Here is an 18,045-nt window from a genome sequence, read left to right as displayed (position 1 = left end):
TACATATGTGTGAGTGTGCGCACGCTGAGTGTGTACAGGCGCGCCCGCCTCGGTAAAATTAGAACGTCATATTGAGTGGTGACAGAAATGCTGAGAGCAGGGCCGCGCTGCCGGAATTTTGGAGATGACATAGTCTATCTGTCATGAGTCGCAGCTGCTCCTGTCAGGTAGGGGAGGGGGTTTCTGGGGGGGGGGGGGGGTCAACCGCAGGATGTGTAAATCAGGTCCTGCTTGTCCCCAAACTCCGTCAAGGGGTTTGATGGAAAAATCAGGCTACTTACAAGGAATCCTTTAGACTTCTGGGTTCGTCCGCAACATGTACAACGAGAGGAACCAGCGTGAAAGTGGACTGAGTTTGGGGTCGAGGGGAGTTTTACAATCGAGAGAAAATATTTTAATAAATTCTTTAAGTTATGCGAGTGTGCTGATGTAAATGTATGCGCCTACACAAAAAACAGTACCTCGACACCCATCCTGTGGAGGCCATGTTATCTGAAGTCCAAAGCATTTGGCCGTAGTCAAACAAAAGAAATACTTGGTTGACGGAAATCATAACTATTCTTCCACCAGTCGATTTTTTGGCGAGAAAAAGAAAAGAATCGCGCATGGGATGCATTGGGATTTTCAGCGATACTCTTTTCGCCCCACAACACCCGTGACTGTCCCACCAATTTAGATTTGGTCGGACGAGAGCATGTCGACCGACCACTCGGACGAGAGACCACAGATTGTTTAATAGGCCAAAATATTCAAGGACCAGACGTGCTGACCTTTTTCTCGGTGAGGAGAAAACGTCTGCACTGTTTAGTCATTAAAAAAAAAATTCGATTCACCATGTGGTTTTGGTTAGTAGTATATTTGAGATGGATCAGTATTTAGTCAAAACACGCAGCCAAAACACATGAATGATTTATTTTTGATGGAGCTGTCCCCTGGTGCTGGAGCTGCTGGATTGAAAAGTTTCAAATCGAAGCCAAAGACTGTAAACTACCAAAATGTGTCTCCGTGTGTCCACGGAGAGTATCGTCACCACTTCAAAGACACGAACAAAAATAGCGATGTTTTCCCATGGTTGCACGTCAACCTATTTTCAGAACGTCGCACAGGTTACATTGTGACATTTGTCAGAAAAACGGCATAATTTCGACAAACAAAACAGACACCGTCACTCCTCCTCCTCCTCCTCGTCGTGCCGGATCTGTCAAAAACACCCGGGAGGATTTGCCTGATTTCAGAAGTCACATTTCATGACCTCTAGGAAGAACATTTGATGCCAGTCACAGATAATATCTCTACGGTTTGCTTCTTTTTTTTTTAATTGTGTGTTTATGCTGTTGAGCTGCGCTGACAGACGGGAAAAGCATGTAAGCTCACTGCGATCAGCAGAGTATTAACTTGACAGGGAGGGTTGAGGAGAAAAGACGACAAGAGTGATCACCGACAGATACATACTGTGTCGAGCGATGTCACACTGTTGTACTTGGACCCTACTTGCGTATGTTGCCACACCAATGTCACCGTGACAAGTTTGTGTAGGCCCGCATGTGTTGTGCTTGATTGATCTGACTGAGAGATAATTGGAGTGCAAAGAAAACTGCATTCTGTTTACATTATGAATTAAAACCCCCGAATTACAGATTTGCTTAAAGCTGCACTTTAGAAGCTGTTTTGTTCAGTCTCATCATTCATTCATCAACCTTGCTCCAGCAGCAGGTAGCAGTTTTGTAGTGAAAAGTCTCTGACAACGTTTGATTAGCTGGAGAGCCAGATTGTTTCCCTGAGGAGTTGGAGGAGGCTAAAACGGAGCCAAAAGTGAATATGGGACTTATCTTTATAAGGTGGCCGAGAACATAACTCTAGATGAAGGAACAATATCCATCCATGTTTGCTGGATGTGTAATTAGGGTTTGCCAGAATCTTGTTCTGTTGCCAAAAAATTTAATTAATGCTGCTTTAAATCTAATCTTGACTCACTCAAAAACTACTCGTGATTATCAAAGGACGCATTATGCGTTTGTGAATCTACTTTCATTAGCATTATGGAGTGGGAAGCTGACACCAGATTAATAGAGGTTGTTCCTTAAGGCATTAGAAACAGACTTGCGTCAACACCCTTGTCAAGTTATCTTTCAGCCACAGGCCAGAGGTTGTTTTGAACAACTTTATTAACCGCAGCTGAGTGCCCTGCTTTATTTCCGTCCTTTTCTAATTTTACCTGCTTGACTTTGGAGTGCCTTGCATTTTTCTGGACCTCAAGTGTCACCTCAGGCATCCGACTTTTATTTTTACAGTCATTATCATGACTCCTACCGCGGTCGCCTGAACGTGCACGGCTCGAGCTTTGTAGCTGCCGTAACATAGAAACATAGAGGCCCTCTTTTTTGGGGGGGGAAATCCTTGACTTCTGACTTTGAAACTCCAAGGTTATCATTAGTCCCCTCGAGTATTCCCAGGGAACATGTCTGGAGGAGGTAGATAAAAGAAATGAGCAGCGGAGGGACGGCGAGGTCTTCGAGTTGACATTATCCAGCCATCTGCGTTGTTGACTGATAAATCAGGCTCTGGTGTTCTCCTCTATCTTCATTCCAGGCGGACAGATTGCTACATGGAGTATGTCTGGACACGGGAAGGCCAGAAGAAGGGGCAGATTGTTTCGGCTGCTGTTGCAGATGGATCAGAGGTCTGCTGTGTGCTGGATGGATGGGTGTGTTTTGCTGTGTGTTTGCACTGTCTATATGGGCGCAGACTGCCAGACTCCATCCATAGAGACAGCCGGGGTGCATGGCTGGGTCCAGGAAATGACCACGATTATGCCAAAATGTCCTGTTTGCCTCTGTGACCCTCGCGGTGATGGATATGGTATGTAACGGAGGGGAGATTTGGCCTGTCTGTCCTCGAGCATCAGCCTCGGCTGTCCCATTGTCCATTGTCCATAAATTCACTCGCTGCCGGCCTGGGAATTTTAGTTCATATAAATGAGTGACCGTCGTCTCGCGAGAAGAATAGTTCCAGGTACGTTTGGAAAGGTGACCGACATGGCAGGAGCTCAAAGGTCATAAAAAGGCGTCTTGAGCGAGCCGCGGCACATCCACGCTCACATTCCTGGCAGCTCTGAGAGGACGACCAGAGGCCACTGGTGTGAGGCAACAGAAAAAAATGGCAGCATGTAAGGCCGTAAACCTCTTTGGCCACCGCAGCGGGGGGACACCTGCCTCCCCTGGGAGGGGTCATGGACGCACACACCTGGACTTGGATTGCGGCAACAAAACCGATCGGCCCAAGGCGGCTGTGAAATCTTTGGTATTTTTTACTTTAAAAAAGTGACTGACAGGTTTTATCAGACAGATTTTTCTATTGGTCGGCAAATCGTCTGGTCGCCGCAGTTCTACATTATGTAGATTGTGTCATTTATGATGCATGAGTAATGTGGTTGTTTTTTCTTTAGGCCTGTTTGATCCAGTCAAATACTTTATGCTTTTCTCTGAAGCCTAAAACCACAATCCTGTAACGTGATCTAAAATTCATTATATATATTTATTTATTTTTTTTTGCAGACCATATCCCACAACATAAACTTACTCTGAAACAGAAGCTACGGAGTCGCTGCCTTCGTGCAGCTCTCTAGTGAAATGACTAGACTATACCGACTGAGCTTTTTAATTTCCTGGAAATTTGTGAAACTCGTAGGTCTAGGACCTGAAGGTGTCCGGAGTCAGTGTGACAGTGTTATGCATGTGTTGGATATGATAATATCCTCCTTTTTTAAGTAGGCATGTTAAACCCTGCGTTGTTTACATCCATGTTTACTACAGCGGCTTGCAGTCTTCGCCTCTGCCTTTGTTGGCACATATGTTGCATATCTTGGCATGTTACCAACACCGTGCAGATCAGTGGAATAGTGTGAAGCCACTGGCTTACACAGGACTGTGTATAACACTGCCCACGTTCACTGGTCCTCATGCATGAGACAAACAAAACAGGGAGGCAAAAACTGGCCTTTATAGCACAAACACTTTAAGTTCGTTAGTATGTCACATGAAAATTGTGCAATTCTCCACCACCGTCTTCATGTTCTGCATACCGGTGCGCTCTCTTTTGACCTCTCCTCTCTAGTTTCGTTTAACAAGCCAGGGCAGCTCGTCAGTGTTTCCGACCTTTTGAGGAAGACTAAACACATTCCACTGGAATACATTACTCCCAATTTAGCCTTTATGTGGTGTTTGATTGACTTTTAATAGTTTTTTAAGTAGTGATTTTTAAGAGTTCACTGACTTAATTTGAAGACCTTGGCGCATTTTACCCTATTTAACAGTTTAGTTTATTTGCATAAAAGGTTTTTGATTCCTTAATCCCACCCAAAAAACAGCCTGGATTTGATCAACCAACACATGGAATAGCATATACCTCTTCCAAGGGTTCGGGTTGAGCAATGGTGCGCGTTTCTTTTATTAATAGAGAATATTCATCCAAATAAACAAAACGTTCGACGCTCATGCAGATTCCCTAATGTTGGCCACAACGTCCCTGATTGTGTCCAGGAATATTTAGGCTTTGGGGCAAATTGTGCAAGGTTTTCGAGTGAGACAGAATTGTAAATTTATCAGCATTTTTTTATCACCATTTTTTCAGGAACATCCAGAGTTGACATGTTCATGTGTCATTAAATATTGGTTCCAACTACATTGCTAAGAGTTCTTGTTGTTTGTATGGAATTGGCCAGCATTGATGATTTTCTGACCCACTTACAGGAAAACAATTTGGGATGTCAAAAAACCCAAATAAAACACTTTTACATGTACAAAATTGGTTAAAGATTGAATGAAATACAATTATTGGAGAAGAATTTGGGTTCAGACGATTGACACGTTAAGCTAAAAATGTTTTTGTCCCTGGTTGAAGTTTTGCGTTACATTTTAATTGAACTTCGTGAAGCATCTCTTGACTTATCCTTCGAATTAATAAACGGATAAACTGAAAAAAAAATGGCGTTGTGCCCTTGGCATAAGACTACAAATTTCACAGACAATCATATTTTGGAAACCTGAGAAATGTTGAGAGGCGCTGAATCCCTGATGATATTTGGATTTCTTAGCCATTAAATATTTGGGATAACTAAGCTTCCAGCGTCACTATCCTGAGCTTCCCCTTCCTGCGGATCAGCGTCAAATTAACCGCAAATTCTGTTTGACTCATAACTTTGTTTGTACGACGTAAAACCAAACAAACACAAACCACTTTGGCAGAGTGATTCTAAGGAGGACTTGTCGAAGCGATCCAGTGGGATATGAAGTCATTCGTTTTCTTGGCCTGCAGATGTTTTGTTAGAAAGTGCATAATGAACCACGCGTTATGTTTATACAAACAATATCTTTGTAATCCAGCATTACACGGGGGAATTGCTTTGAATAAAATCTCTTCACCGTCAGCGTGAAGATTCGATCCCGGAAAGACTTTTTTTGGATTCGAATTCTTCCTAATAATTACTGTATGCGCCGGGTGTTTTTTTTGTTTGTTTGCGAGCCGTTGCCATGAGCAACCAGGACACAGCAGACACGGAGAGTGGCGTCCGCCTCGCTTCGCGCTGCCATGTTAGGAGTTGCCCTGGGGGCCGAACAATGAGGACGCTGCAGTCATCGCCGGGTGAGAGCTTCGTCTCTTCGGAGATAATTGATGTTGTTGTAGAATAATAAGGAACAGCTCATCGCCCCCTCTCTCTTTGTGTGTGTGTGTGTGATCTACTTTACCGATTATGCAAACTTTAGATTTAGCTGAAGCCCGCTACGGTATACCAGAGCATGACCTCTGCACACTCGGAAGAAGCCATAAACTGCGCCAGCCGCGTTATAACCTCATCCTGAACTGTGCAGAGGTAAAAAGTCTGACTTATTTTGCTCCTATACCTGACACCACTGAATTAGCTCAGCCTCCTGATGGATTACCTGCGGCTGACCTGCGCTGTTAGTTGTGATGAATCTGTCCAAAGCCGCCTGGGGCCCCACTAGAGTTATTGCCTGGCGGTTATCAGCTGAAAGCAGACACTGACTTGGGGGTATGTTGTGGCAAAACATCAGCACCAAGGTGGGTTCTTTTTTTTAACAGCTGCAAGTTTTAAATCCTTACTCAGAAGGGGAAAGGCTGGGGGAGGCCGCCTTCTCGCCCCTTATCCCCCAAACTTCGATTTCACTTCATGTCTTCATTGGATGATTTCATCAGGTGATTTCCAACATTTGAAATCACGACACACGCACACACACACACACACACACGTGAGTTGGCCGAATGCATCAGTATCAAAACATCTGTTTTCCAAGGACATTACATTTTGTGGAAAGAATTTTTACATGGGGGGGGGGGGAGGCACAATTTTAAAATGTGCTGAACTCTCATAGTGAGATGAAGTTTTTGGTGGAGCATTTCTAATGGACTGAATGAGACGTACTGTACCTGTTTAAAGTAATCAGATTACAATCACGTCATTCATTTCAGGTCAACGGAGTTTGTACTCGCTCTTAAATACACACACATTTTCACTAAATGAACCCTGTCCTGCACCGCTGCTCGCTGCTAACGTGACTAATAAATAGTTCATTATGGTGTCACGGGCATCTCCGTCACACCCAGCTGGCAGGCAGCACGTTACTCGCCTTGAAAGATGATTTGTCGAAGGGCCTCTGCGATGAGCAGACCTTGCTGGCTCATTGTAAACCCAACGTCGGCCTTGTGCGTTCTGCCTGACTGAGTCGGTTAAGACTGTAGGTCTGTGTTGTTTCTGTGCGCGGGGGGGTCATATGTCTTCCGGCGTCCATTTTTTTTTTTTTACATAAACACTATCTCGTGTGCAGTGGGAGATTCTGACTCGGACCCACCTTTGGTTAAGCGTCTTCTTTGCTCCGCTCACCTCCAGCTGTTGCCCAAGTGCTTGTCAGTTACCTTGACGCGCTGTCTGCGGAGGAGCAGCATCCAGCCCGAGGCCAAGGCAACTGGCATCGACGAAGCCAAGAAGAAGCGGAAGGTGACGGCAGGGAATGTGCAGTAAAGAAAGAAAAAAAAGAAAAGGAAAGAAAAAAGCAATCCTGCTGCTCAGGATGGTTTCTCAACAGGTCTTGTCTTCACATGTTTGGCTGATGATCTGTTTAAAAAAAGGCTGTTTTGAGAAAACGGAGAGGAGTGACATATGCGCGGGCACAGGCGATATCCTGCATCGTGTTTATTTATATTCTCAAAAACGTCCGTATTGCACCTTTGAACTACTTAACTGCATATTAGCAACCCCAACCCTGTCCCCTAACCCGAACGTGAATAAAACATCATTCCACCAAACCATCCAAAAAGCAGTGATATTAAAACAGTTTTTCTGAAAGCCGACACTTTCCCAAATGGCGCCGGTGTTTCTTCAAAGTACGCAATATGTCGATTGGTCACATCATTCTCATCCGCGGTAATCCCCTCGGTGTCAAGAGTTCACGGAGGACTGATGCATCTCCGACGCTTTGTGAGACATGTGCTTTTTATTTGGTCACCACGGCAGCCACGCCGACTTATCAGCGTAGCAGAACCAGCTGGGAATGCACTCCTGCACGGCTCCGTTGGGGACATTGGCAAGGAGCTGAAGTGCTCTGACTTTTTGAAACACACTCTTGTTTGATGAATAGATCGTATTAGTTATGGCGGTTCTCAGGGATCGAAACTTTCAGCCAGTATCAGTATAGTTTTCATCTTTTCACGTTGAAAGAACCAGGTTCTTTTATCGTTTTCAAAATGTTCTTTTCTTAGTTTGTGAATGCCAAAATGCCCCCCACAGCAGAGGCAATATTTTTCTGTCGTCCTTATACTACTACTAGAGAACTGGTTATTGTTTATTGTTCAAAAGCAAGCTTGTATTGATGTATATATATATATATATATATACATCAATACAAGCTCAAAAAGGCCTGTGTCCCTAAACTCTTGATTCAGATAAGAGAAGAAAAAAAATAGAGCAACAAAGGAGAAGGTTGTTCCCAAGTGTTCAAAATGAATAGCAGCTACAGATTTTGGTTCCAACTTTCAGTGTTGGATGAAAGAGAGAGTTCAACAAGTGTCCTTTCCTGTGTCTTTGCACACTTGTAACTCCCGACCTCCCTAGCTTCTGTTGCAAAGAAAAAACCCCAAAAACCTGCAACATGTAGAAATCGCATTTTATTCCTCTAATTGTTGGTCAGGCTGCTTTTCATTAGCGTATCCACAGAACTTATGAATCATTATTATTATTTGCGCCGCCGACCCCCCCCCCCCCGTCCTTTTGAAACACCACAGTAATCTTTCATTGAGAATGAGATTTGATAGAAGTCCAATGCCAGCGGGATTGTGGTGAGTTCATTTCCTCCATGTGCAGCGTGGGAGGAGGAGGAGGAGGAGGAGGTGGAGTGGAGTGGGTTGCCTTTAGGGGAGTGGGGGGCTGCAGAGGGGCAGTGGTCTTGGAGGAGTTAAAAATGACACGCAGTTAATCAGCCCAAGCAGACGACCGATATCACTTCACCGCGGAGGCTGGAATAGAGGCACGTCTGTGCGGAACAGCTGCAGGAGGGAAACTGGCCCTTTGCCTATCTTAGACATGTGGACGGAGGACGGAAGAGCGAGAGAGCGTAGCAGTGAGAGTGAAAGAAAGAGAGGCAGAGAGAGAGAGAGAGAGAGAGAGAGACACAGAGTATACATGTGTGAGAGGCCACTCACAGATGGGATGGAGGAGGGGAGGGAGGAGATGAAGAGGAAGAGAGAGAGAAAAAAGAGAAGGGTTTTCTTTTAACAGCCTACCCACATCTGTTTATTTAGAAAAGAAACCATTGTGTCATTCAGTTATTCTAACAACCTACACCAGGGCCAACGTTAGTCCCACAATGACGGCTTTTTAAATACACAGTTTACACTCCTATGAAGTGGCCTCATAACTGCGCCGGAGCCTCAGGAACGTGCCAAATGGCGGGGGAACATGCGAGGGTTTCACATTCCCTCTCACACTATTGGACGTCCCTGTAGACAGACTGCGATGGCAGAGTTTGGCCGGGGAGGCGGGGGGGATCTGGTGGTGGGGGCCATTTGTCTTGGGCTCTTTTCCTGCGCTTTTTTTCTGCGTCTAATCTCTTAAATTGGTACTCGAGGTTTGGAGGCCAGCCAAAGGGGGAAAAAAGCAAGACGGCAGGGGGTTCTTGGACACAAGTTTGAAAGCCGTGTGAGATGGTGGGATGCTATTCTGCTCTGTGGTCTGTTGTTTACGTATCCGATCAACTGTGCACCGGGCAGTGTACATGCTGCCGACGCACAGAAAAGATCAGTGGAGTGTAGTAGTGAATTCATAAAATACAAAATAAATCATAAATCTGCTCAATTACCGGAGATTTATGTTGACGTTGGACAAATCTGCCAAACGCCAGGTTTAAAAAAAGTTCCCTTCTGTTCTACTCTGAGGAGACAAAATGAGCGCGGCATAATCAAAGTATGGTTAGGATTAGGCAAATAAAACACGTGGTTTAAGTAGCTATAATCAGTATTTGTCAAATTTGTCAAATGACAATGGAAAAGAAAAGTGACTGAGTGTAGTGTGTTGCTCGCAGCGATGAACCTACAGAGCCGTATCACCTGAATCTGCAGCTCCGGGCTGCAACTTTACTGTTTCGGTTCAGTGTCACTGCACTATTACAGCGTTGTTGTTGTTGTTGTTGTTGTTGTTGTTGTTGTTGTTGTTGTTGTCGTTGTTGTTGTTTTTTGACCCAGTAAGCCTGCTGTTCACTCCCCGCTCAGCACTGCCAGCAGACATGCCCAGTTCGCAACTATAGCTGGTGAACAGAGCGGGCATTTATCTGCTAAAGAGCCAGATTGCTTTCCCTCAGGAGTTGGTAGAGACCAAAAGCAGAGCTGAAAGAGTCACTGTTTACTGACTCACGTTGGCCAAGTGGCCACAAACAAGACTGCAAATGAATAGCGTTGCTTCATAAACTCGGGATGTATGAGCAACTGCAGTTCCCCGTATCAACTCCAGCTAAGCAGGAGTTAGATGAAATTTAGCATCCAGTATATGATAACCATTGGTCATATGCATGTATATATATATATAAAATAATGGTTTAATTTGTTTTACATTTCTTTTATCACAACATCATAGTCACCGATAATTATAGTTTTTTATATTAGTTATTTGTTCAAAATAGTGCTGTTCAGTGCTCAACAATGTGCTGTACGAGAAATAAAACATTTTGGTCCATTACTTTCTCTTCTCAGTTTTTAAAAATGTTTTCTCCTAAAAGGGGAACAAAAAGAGCCGATGAGAGAACCGCCAAAGTACCGGGTCGATAAGAAGTATCGATACGAGTAGTAGAACTGTTAAAATCTTAACGATACCTATCCCTTAGTAGTGGGACACAAAGGCATGTCTCCTCGCCCAGCAACCACGTCAACATCCACACTACTTCCTGCCAGGCCACTGAACTTGACCTTGTGACCTGCAGAATCATCTAATACGAGCATAATTCATGGGATCTGGGGCTGTCATAAAGACATAGTTTAACGTTAAAACTTTTTAAAAGATAGTTGGTTGAATAAGATAGTCGTAAAAGATAGCTTTGTGAGGTATGGAAACTTTCCCACTCGAATATTTTGTCTTGTTAAAGTTTATGTTCTTGGCATTTTCATAATTCCCTAATCCAAAGTGTTTAACTTGAATGGAGGTTATTAGATGATAGTTTGGATTAATAAAGCACGCAGCCTTTCATCAACAGCAGATCAGGAATGTTTATCACCTGTGGTCCAAATGATTGTGATGTCTTGTTGTGCTTTGTTGTCTTTTTTTATATTGCCGAATTCTTTCTTGCTGCGCTCCACGTTTGGGCGATTAAGGTCATGTGTCTGTGTCAGGGGCTAGGTCTTTATTGGTCGGTCCATATGTGCTGGTGTTTGTCTGCGGCGATATGAACGGCCTTCGGGCTTGTATAAACAGCCACTCATACAGGCTGATGGCTGAGCAGCATATGTTGCAACAGCTGCCTGTGCGATATGTGGTGTGTGTGTGTGTGTGTGTGTGTGTGTGGAGGCTACGTAGCGATTCGTAGAGGCCTGTCAGAGTAAATACTGTACAAGTTACCTGGATGTAATTACAGTTATAAAAGCACACGGTCCAACTCTAATGGACTTAACTCTTGAGTTTACTAGTTCTCGACATGAGGGCTAAGATGAGCGCTGCCCCAAAAACATGCTCTGAAAGCCTGGGGCATCACTAGCATTCCGTCTGCAGACGTGCAGAACAGACCGGAGAGGTTGTCGTAAAAGTCTGCCGTTGCGGAGTGGCCCTCGAGGTTTTCGGATTTAGGGCCACCGAAACTAAAGTCGCCCACTCGCTCGTGGTGAATTTTGTACTTCTGTATGATCACCTGGGCTCGCTCAAGACATTTTGGGGAAATTTAACAAGGTAGCTGGAAGGCAAAGTTCCGTAAAATATGCAGACATTTGCGTTTTCACATACAGCCCCTCCCGCAAAAATGTCAGGAAAATGTCCGGACTACAGTGCATTTCTGAAAGCAGCTATGATAATATAATGAAGTATACCACCATGATGTGTAACCCAACAGCATCAATGTCTATCCTGCCATGCTATAGCTCTCCCTTTGACACAGACATAAATCCCTCTCCGACTACCTTCGCTGACGGCGCGAAGGCGGAACAGCATTTCCGCGTTCCTATTGTTTATTCAGAACAATTGGGCGGAATAAAGGTGCAACACTCCCATCTTTGACAGGACGTGTGAAAGGGGCTGCACCCGACTGAAATGGCCAGATTATGCAGTGGGTGGTGTTAAAAATATTTTTTAAAACAAGATCAGGGAGATCAGTACCTATGTGACATGATGGATGACTTTAATCTTACTGATTAAAAGGCCAGCCCCCGCCCCGAGAAGCCCATAACACTTCATTTAACATTTCGCCCCTTAAGTGGGATTTTGAAGGGGGTCCAACTCATTCTCATAAATACTTTTTAAGCACAAAGGGAATGTTGAATTTCCTGCCCCCGTCAAACTCTGGGGAGATAAGTCAATGCTCTTTATTCCTTGAAACTGTATTATATAATAATTTGGGGGTTTTTTATGTCGTGAAAAGAGACACTCGTCACAATCGTGACATCCTGCTGCGGATTTTCTCAATCACTACCCTCATGAGCTCAGCAATTTCCAGGGATTTGGTGACTTTTGCAGCCTAAGCGCTCTAGCAATGGCAAAAAATAGGTGGTGTATTTATAGCCGTCCGCCATTATCTTCCTACTTGTGCAGTTCTAATCACTTGTGTGTGTCTCTCTCTCTCTCTCTCTCTCTCTCTCTCTCTCTCTCTCTCGAGTTCCAAACCGAAAAACAAATCAACACAAATCCCCGGAAGAGGACGGACAGAAAAGAGGCAAATTAATAGGCAGACACGAGGAAGGAAATGAATCCCTAATCTCGTTTGGCTTCGTTCCAAATAACTTATCACTTGCCATTATCGCTTTCTCTGAAATCCCAGAGAGGAAGTCATTTGAATGGATGGTTCCTGCCAACTCATTTCCTGTATTCTGATATTTCCCTTTTGCAGACAGCCTGCAGTGCAGGCCCGCCGCCGCTGACCTGCTCTGCTGGGATTCAGCTCGGCCAGTGACTGACGAAATGCTCAACAACACATCTCTCTGCGGCTACACGCACACTCATACGTCGCCGTTTTAAGCGTGATAACAACCTCCATCCTCCACCTTAGCTCCGTATTGGAAATAATCTCCGTCTGTACTGACTCACCTGAAAACACTTTGATCACATCACCGTTCACGATCACTGGTTGTGAGCGGCGCCGGTGTAAACAGGACACAGATTGCCTATTCTGCATTTGGTTGCTTAGTTTGCGGAGATGAGTAGGAACAAAGAACTGCAACGGCGAAAAGAAAGACAAGGGATTTCTTATTTCATGCCAAGTTCAGACGGATCGCTGTGCAGTTCACACCATGCAACTTGCTGTCTGGTGATCGGGAGTTTCGGTTTCCTTCACCAGGAGAAACCCACGACTACGGCAAGTTGCTGCGCTCCAATCGGCTGTGGTGGTCAGCAATTCGTGTACAATAATTAGCCTGCCAGAAATCTAGTCGGAAGAGGTGCTGGCGAGTTGTTGGCGAGACCCTCGAATCGCGTCTTTGAAGAGTTCACAGGTTAGTGTCCGATCATAAACTCTTACTTTGAAAGAACCAAAGAGAATCCAACCCACTGTCGATCACCTATCCTCACGTAATTCTCACGTATCAGTCTCTGATGAAGTGCGTCAGATTGTTTGCTCCTTTCGAACTTACGTCATATCCCTCTTTATGGTGCGGTGATATGAGAAAGTTGAGATTCTCACACATAATCGACAGTTTTACGGACATTTTAAAACGCTCGTCTCCGTTGAAATGAGTTTTTGAAACTCAATTGAAAGTGCCTGGGCCCGTGCATGAAATAAAGAGCATGTTTTTATTTCAGCCGGCTTCATTCATCAGCCCGGTATGATGTTCTTACCGAGAACATTAGTGGACTCCTCTCGCTCTCTGTGCTCTGAACATCAGCAGGGGACGGTTTTTATATCGTTATGTCTGTCCCTTAATTGGACTGTTGCGGCGAGAAACTGGGATTTAATTGAGCCCTCAAAGTAACGACGCCGCGCTCGCAGCGCTGCACATCTGGTTCAGGCGAAACAGCTGTTGGCAAAGACAGAAGTGCTGGATTATTAGATAATTCGATAACCTCCTCTTTTTTTTTGGGGGGGGGGGCGGGTTGAATGAAATATTTTCATGTGGTTGATGAGGCGGTTTCTCCGCGAAGTCTTAACTTAATCCATATTCAAAACATGTTTTATCGTGGTCTCTGAAGGTCATAATTGCAGTTTTAGTTACACACTGACGCAGTGAAAAAAAAAAAAAAAAAGGTGACTGAATGAATGGCTCACTGGCGTGGTGTTGCCTCTGTTTTATATTGGAGTTGTTTCTAAAAAGCACTTGAAACAATGAAGACTTTGGGGTTTGGAAAACCTTTTGTCGGCGCACACAGTGTTTCCATTCGTTGTGCTGGCGGGAAGAGCAGGGGAGAGGGACTCCTGAGGTATTGAGTTCCCTGTATCCATCATTTTCGACGAGTCGGGACCTTGGAGTAGCGCCAGCAGTGTCTGCGCTAGCCAGCCGTAACTGACATTGAGTGCATTGTTTGCCGTTGGAAGCTCACGGCAGTGGCCTAAAGGTACATTCCTGAGATCAGAATGCTGTTTGAAACACAAACGGCCTTTGTGCCCTCGCTGCTCTCGTTCCCCGACTCCCTCATCCACATCAAGCCTGAAGAGCTAAACTGCCTCCTCCCGCTCATGTGTCAACATGTGGGCTATCATTTTACTAACACCCACACACACACACACACACACACACACACTTGTGTGTCATCTTGATGATGAGGTCCAGGCAGGTATCTAAGGGTGACTATCTAAACTCCTAGGGAAAAAGAAAAAAGCAGATTTTTATTGACCTTCGTGATAATTAGACGACAACCGACTCGATCAGATTAATGTCGACGAGATTGGTTGGAATTAGCAAACCTTAAGTTAAACCCGTCTCCTTGAATATGAGAACTGGTGAGAGATATTATAAGTAATAAGAATGAGAGAAAATGTCTTTTGGAGTAAATTTGATAGTTTCATGTATAATAAAGGCTCCCATATCACATAAAAGAAGTTATATGAATAAAATTGATACACTATAGGATATAAATGCACATCAATGTGCAATATTCTTAACAAACACTTTATAAAATACTCCTCAAATTCAATTAACTTAGTTATCTTTAAAAAAAACATGAAGTGTGACAGGTCAGGGGTCTTTTATGGCCATTTTATTTAAATTAAACACAATGAGCCAATGTTTAATTTGTATTATTTTTTAATCATTTATCATCATATACTTTTTAAGGCGTGTGCTACTTTATTGATAATACAGTTGTCTCTGACACATCGACTCCATCAAACTGTTCTGTGAGGGGTTAAAAAAGACTTTAGAAGTCAAGGTATTTTTGCAATAATTGTATTGTATTGACAAATATCAACTATATTTTCATTTAAAAAGGCGGTTGCATAATTTCCTCTTGTACGAATCTGTCCACCAACACTTCTCTCCACCACAGTCCTCCTCCCTCCCTCCCTCACCTTGTGTATTTTCTCCAGACCATCCTTCTCCCACCCCCTCTATGAACTCCCGCCCACCACTGCGTAGAAAAACCCACAACAAGTGGCCCAACCAATGAGACGCCCCTCGGCAATGTGCGGAGAAGGGGGCGAGGGGGGGACGATGAGGGGCAGAAGGACAAACACACACACACACACACACACGCAGAGGAGAGAGAGAGAGAGAGAGAGAGAGAGAGAGAGTGAGAGAGTAGAGGACCACTCTGCGACCTATAAGGGCTGTTGTTTTGTTTTGCGCTCCCGTGCGCACCGGGACTGCGGAACGATCCAGCGCCGTCTCGACCGAGGTTCTCCCGGGACTTGACCGGTTTCCCATTCGTTGTTTTATCCGGTGGAGACCCGCTAGGAGAGAGAGAGAGAGAGACATATAGAGAGAGAGAGAGAGAGAGAGAGAGAGAGAGTATACGCAACAGACGGGCGCTGAGCCGGAGGGGAAAAGTTTGTTGCACGGACTCAGAAAATCACTGCGATGGAATTATAAGCCGCGGCAGGAACTCCTCCAAACTTTATGGAGGGACCCATTTCTGCTTCTTAATCTCGTGTGAGTTTTTTTCTATTTGAGTCTTTTTCTTTTTCTTCTTTCCCCCCCCGAGCCCCCAATCATGTATGGATAACGGGAGGTTCTCTGAAGAATCCGGCTCAAATGGATCAGCGCTGACGGGAGCCGGGATTACTCTGCAGTGCACTGCCAGCCTGTTGAACGCCCACACACACACACACACACACACACGCCATCTGCTTCGCGATAAACAAGAGTCTCCCGTGAGAGGACCCTCCATCCATGGGAGTGTAGTGTAGAAGTTTCACCCATGACACCGCAGTGAGCGCTCGCCGTCTTCGCGCAGGCCGGAACAATGGCAACCGCTGGCGCACTGGCACGGCGCGTCCGCGTGTCCGCGTCGACCCTGAGCTGGGTGCTTCTGCTTCTCGGCTGCCTGTGCGCGGCCTCGCCGACGCACGGCCGGCGGCTCATCTGCTGGCAGGCCATCATGAACTGCCAGGCCGAGCCCGAGTGCAATTACGCGTACGATCACTACGCGCGCGCCTGCGGGCCCGTGCTGAGCGGCGACAGGAAGAAGTGTCCGAGCCACTGCATCTCGTCGCTGGTGCAGCTCAACCTGACCAAGAGCGGCCCGGCGCTGGAGGACTGCAGCTGCGCGCACGACGCGGTGTGCACGAGCACCAAGCGGGCCATCGAGCCCTGCCTGCCGCGGACCACCAGCACCGGCTGCACGGAGGCGCGGCGCCAGTGCGAGCGGGACCAGCAGTGCAGCTCGGCGATGCACGGCTACCTGCACCACTGCGGGAAGCTGTTCAGCGGCGCCGTGTGCACGAACGCCTGCCGCAGCGTCATCGCCAACATGCGTAAAATACCCAAGGGCCAGCAGCTGGACACCTGCATGTGCGACGGCACGGAGCGGGCCATCTGCGAGTTCGTGAAGAGCTCGATGAAGGCGCTGTGCTTCGACTCGGCCGAGAGGTTCGAGGCGAGCGGCTACGACGGCGGCGACCAAGAGGAGTACGGCGGCGACGACTTCTCGGACCCGGACTACCCCGAGGAGCTGGAGAGCGCGGCGTCCGCTCCTCCTCCGGCGGCGCGCCGCGCGTCGTTGACCCTGCTGGCTTCCATCTTGGCTCTGTTGCCCCTCGTTTAATCCCCCCCCCCCCCCCCAGGGTTCAAGAGTTGCCCTCCCCCCCTCGACTATTGTCAGGATAAAAGTCAATCGCCACCTCTTTTGACCTTTCTACTGTTGTGAAAGGTCAAGAGCCTCGGACACTTCAGAGGAGACGGTGTCGTGGAGGCGCAGGCCTCGTTTGAATCGAGAGGTTTCGGACTCTGGCGGATCTCGGAATCGGGATATTTTTCTATGCAAATGAAAGCAGAAAGGAATTTATGTCCAAATTCTCCCGAGCCTCCGCAGGCCGCTTCTCTTATCAAACCCACACCACGTCCTCCAGATGCTCCGCTTATGTGATAAGCGTTAATGGGATCTTCTACTTTCCCACAGTCACAGACTGAAAGGACACAGTCGGTTTTCCTTTCTTTGTTTTTGTAACAATGCCACATTTAATCAGTATATGCTGTGCACTGCCAATTCTTTCCTCTTTTTTTTTTTTTTAAAGATATGAACTATTTTTGTATATGATAGGCTGCATGTGACCGGGGCTGATCTGATTTACACGTATTTAATGCTGGAAATCTATATTGAACTATGTAAATAGATGAGGAGTTAAAAAGTGAAACGGTAATTTATTACATGCCACCTATTATAGTTACATCCAAATGTCCACCGTGTGAATAAAAGACTGAGAATTCCAGCTTTAAAGGGAAGTTATTTTTGACTGTATTCTCTTCAAAGATAATGTACATTGTATATATGTGTATATAGACTATATAGATTTTTTTCTCCCCCCCACCCCCCCGCTCCCAAACAGAGAATCCTTTACGTTGTAGGCTACAAGATGATTTATTCACTGTGTATCGCCTAGAGAGAAAGAAATGTCTAAATCCACTGTATGATTGCCTCGTTGATATACTTTTATAGAAGGCATAAAGGAAACTTGAAGATATGTTCTCTCGACTGCGAGTTATTTGTTGGCCGTGGTTGTCGCAAACGCACACACACGCATCACACTCCCTCGGATAGTGTTTCTGCGCCTCGGAAAGTGTTTTGAAAAAGGTTCATAACACTTATTTGTGGCTCGGCCAATTTTTGGGGGGTTTTCGTATGCAGTCCAAAAAGAGCTGTTTTGCAATGACAAGCATGAACCAAAATAAATGTTGTATTCAGTCAGGCAATGGGAATAA

General features: G+C 45.6%; 1 protein-coding gene across 1 annotated transcript; it reads left to right on the top strand.

Annotated features, from left to right (window-relative positions):
* Nucleotides 1-15,388: 15,388 nt before the first annotated feature.
* Nucleotides 15,389-17,807, top strand: gas1a (growth arrest-specific 1a). Its single transcript, XM_035640848.2, has one exon. The coding sequence runs from the start codon at nt 16,091-16,093 to the stop codon at nt 16,889-16,891; it is 801 nt and encodes a 266-aa protein (XP_035496741.1). The 5' UTR covers nt 15,389-16,090; the 3' UTR covers nt 16,892-17,807.
* The last annotated feature ends 238 nt before the right edge of the window (nt 17,808-18,045 follow it).

The sequence above is a fragment of the Scophthalmus maximus genome, chromosome 19, assembly GCF_022379125.1.
Source record: "Scophthalmus maximus strain ysfricsl-2021 chromosome 19, ASM2237912v1, whole genome shotgun sequence".
In the NCBI taxonomy this organism is placed as follows: Eukaryota; Metazoa; Chordata; class Actinopteri; order Pleuronectiformes; family Scophthalmidae; genus Scophthalmus; species Scophthalmus maximus.
Note: the sequence above shows the minus strand (reverse complement) of the source record. Positions and strands in the feature narration are given on the sequence as shown.

Coding starts and splice junctions, on each gene's coding strand:
- gas1a (XM_035640848.2), top strand. CDS start 16,091: ATGGCAACCGCTGGCGCACTGGCACGGCGCGTCCGCGTGTCCGCGTCG.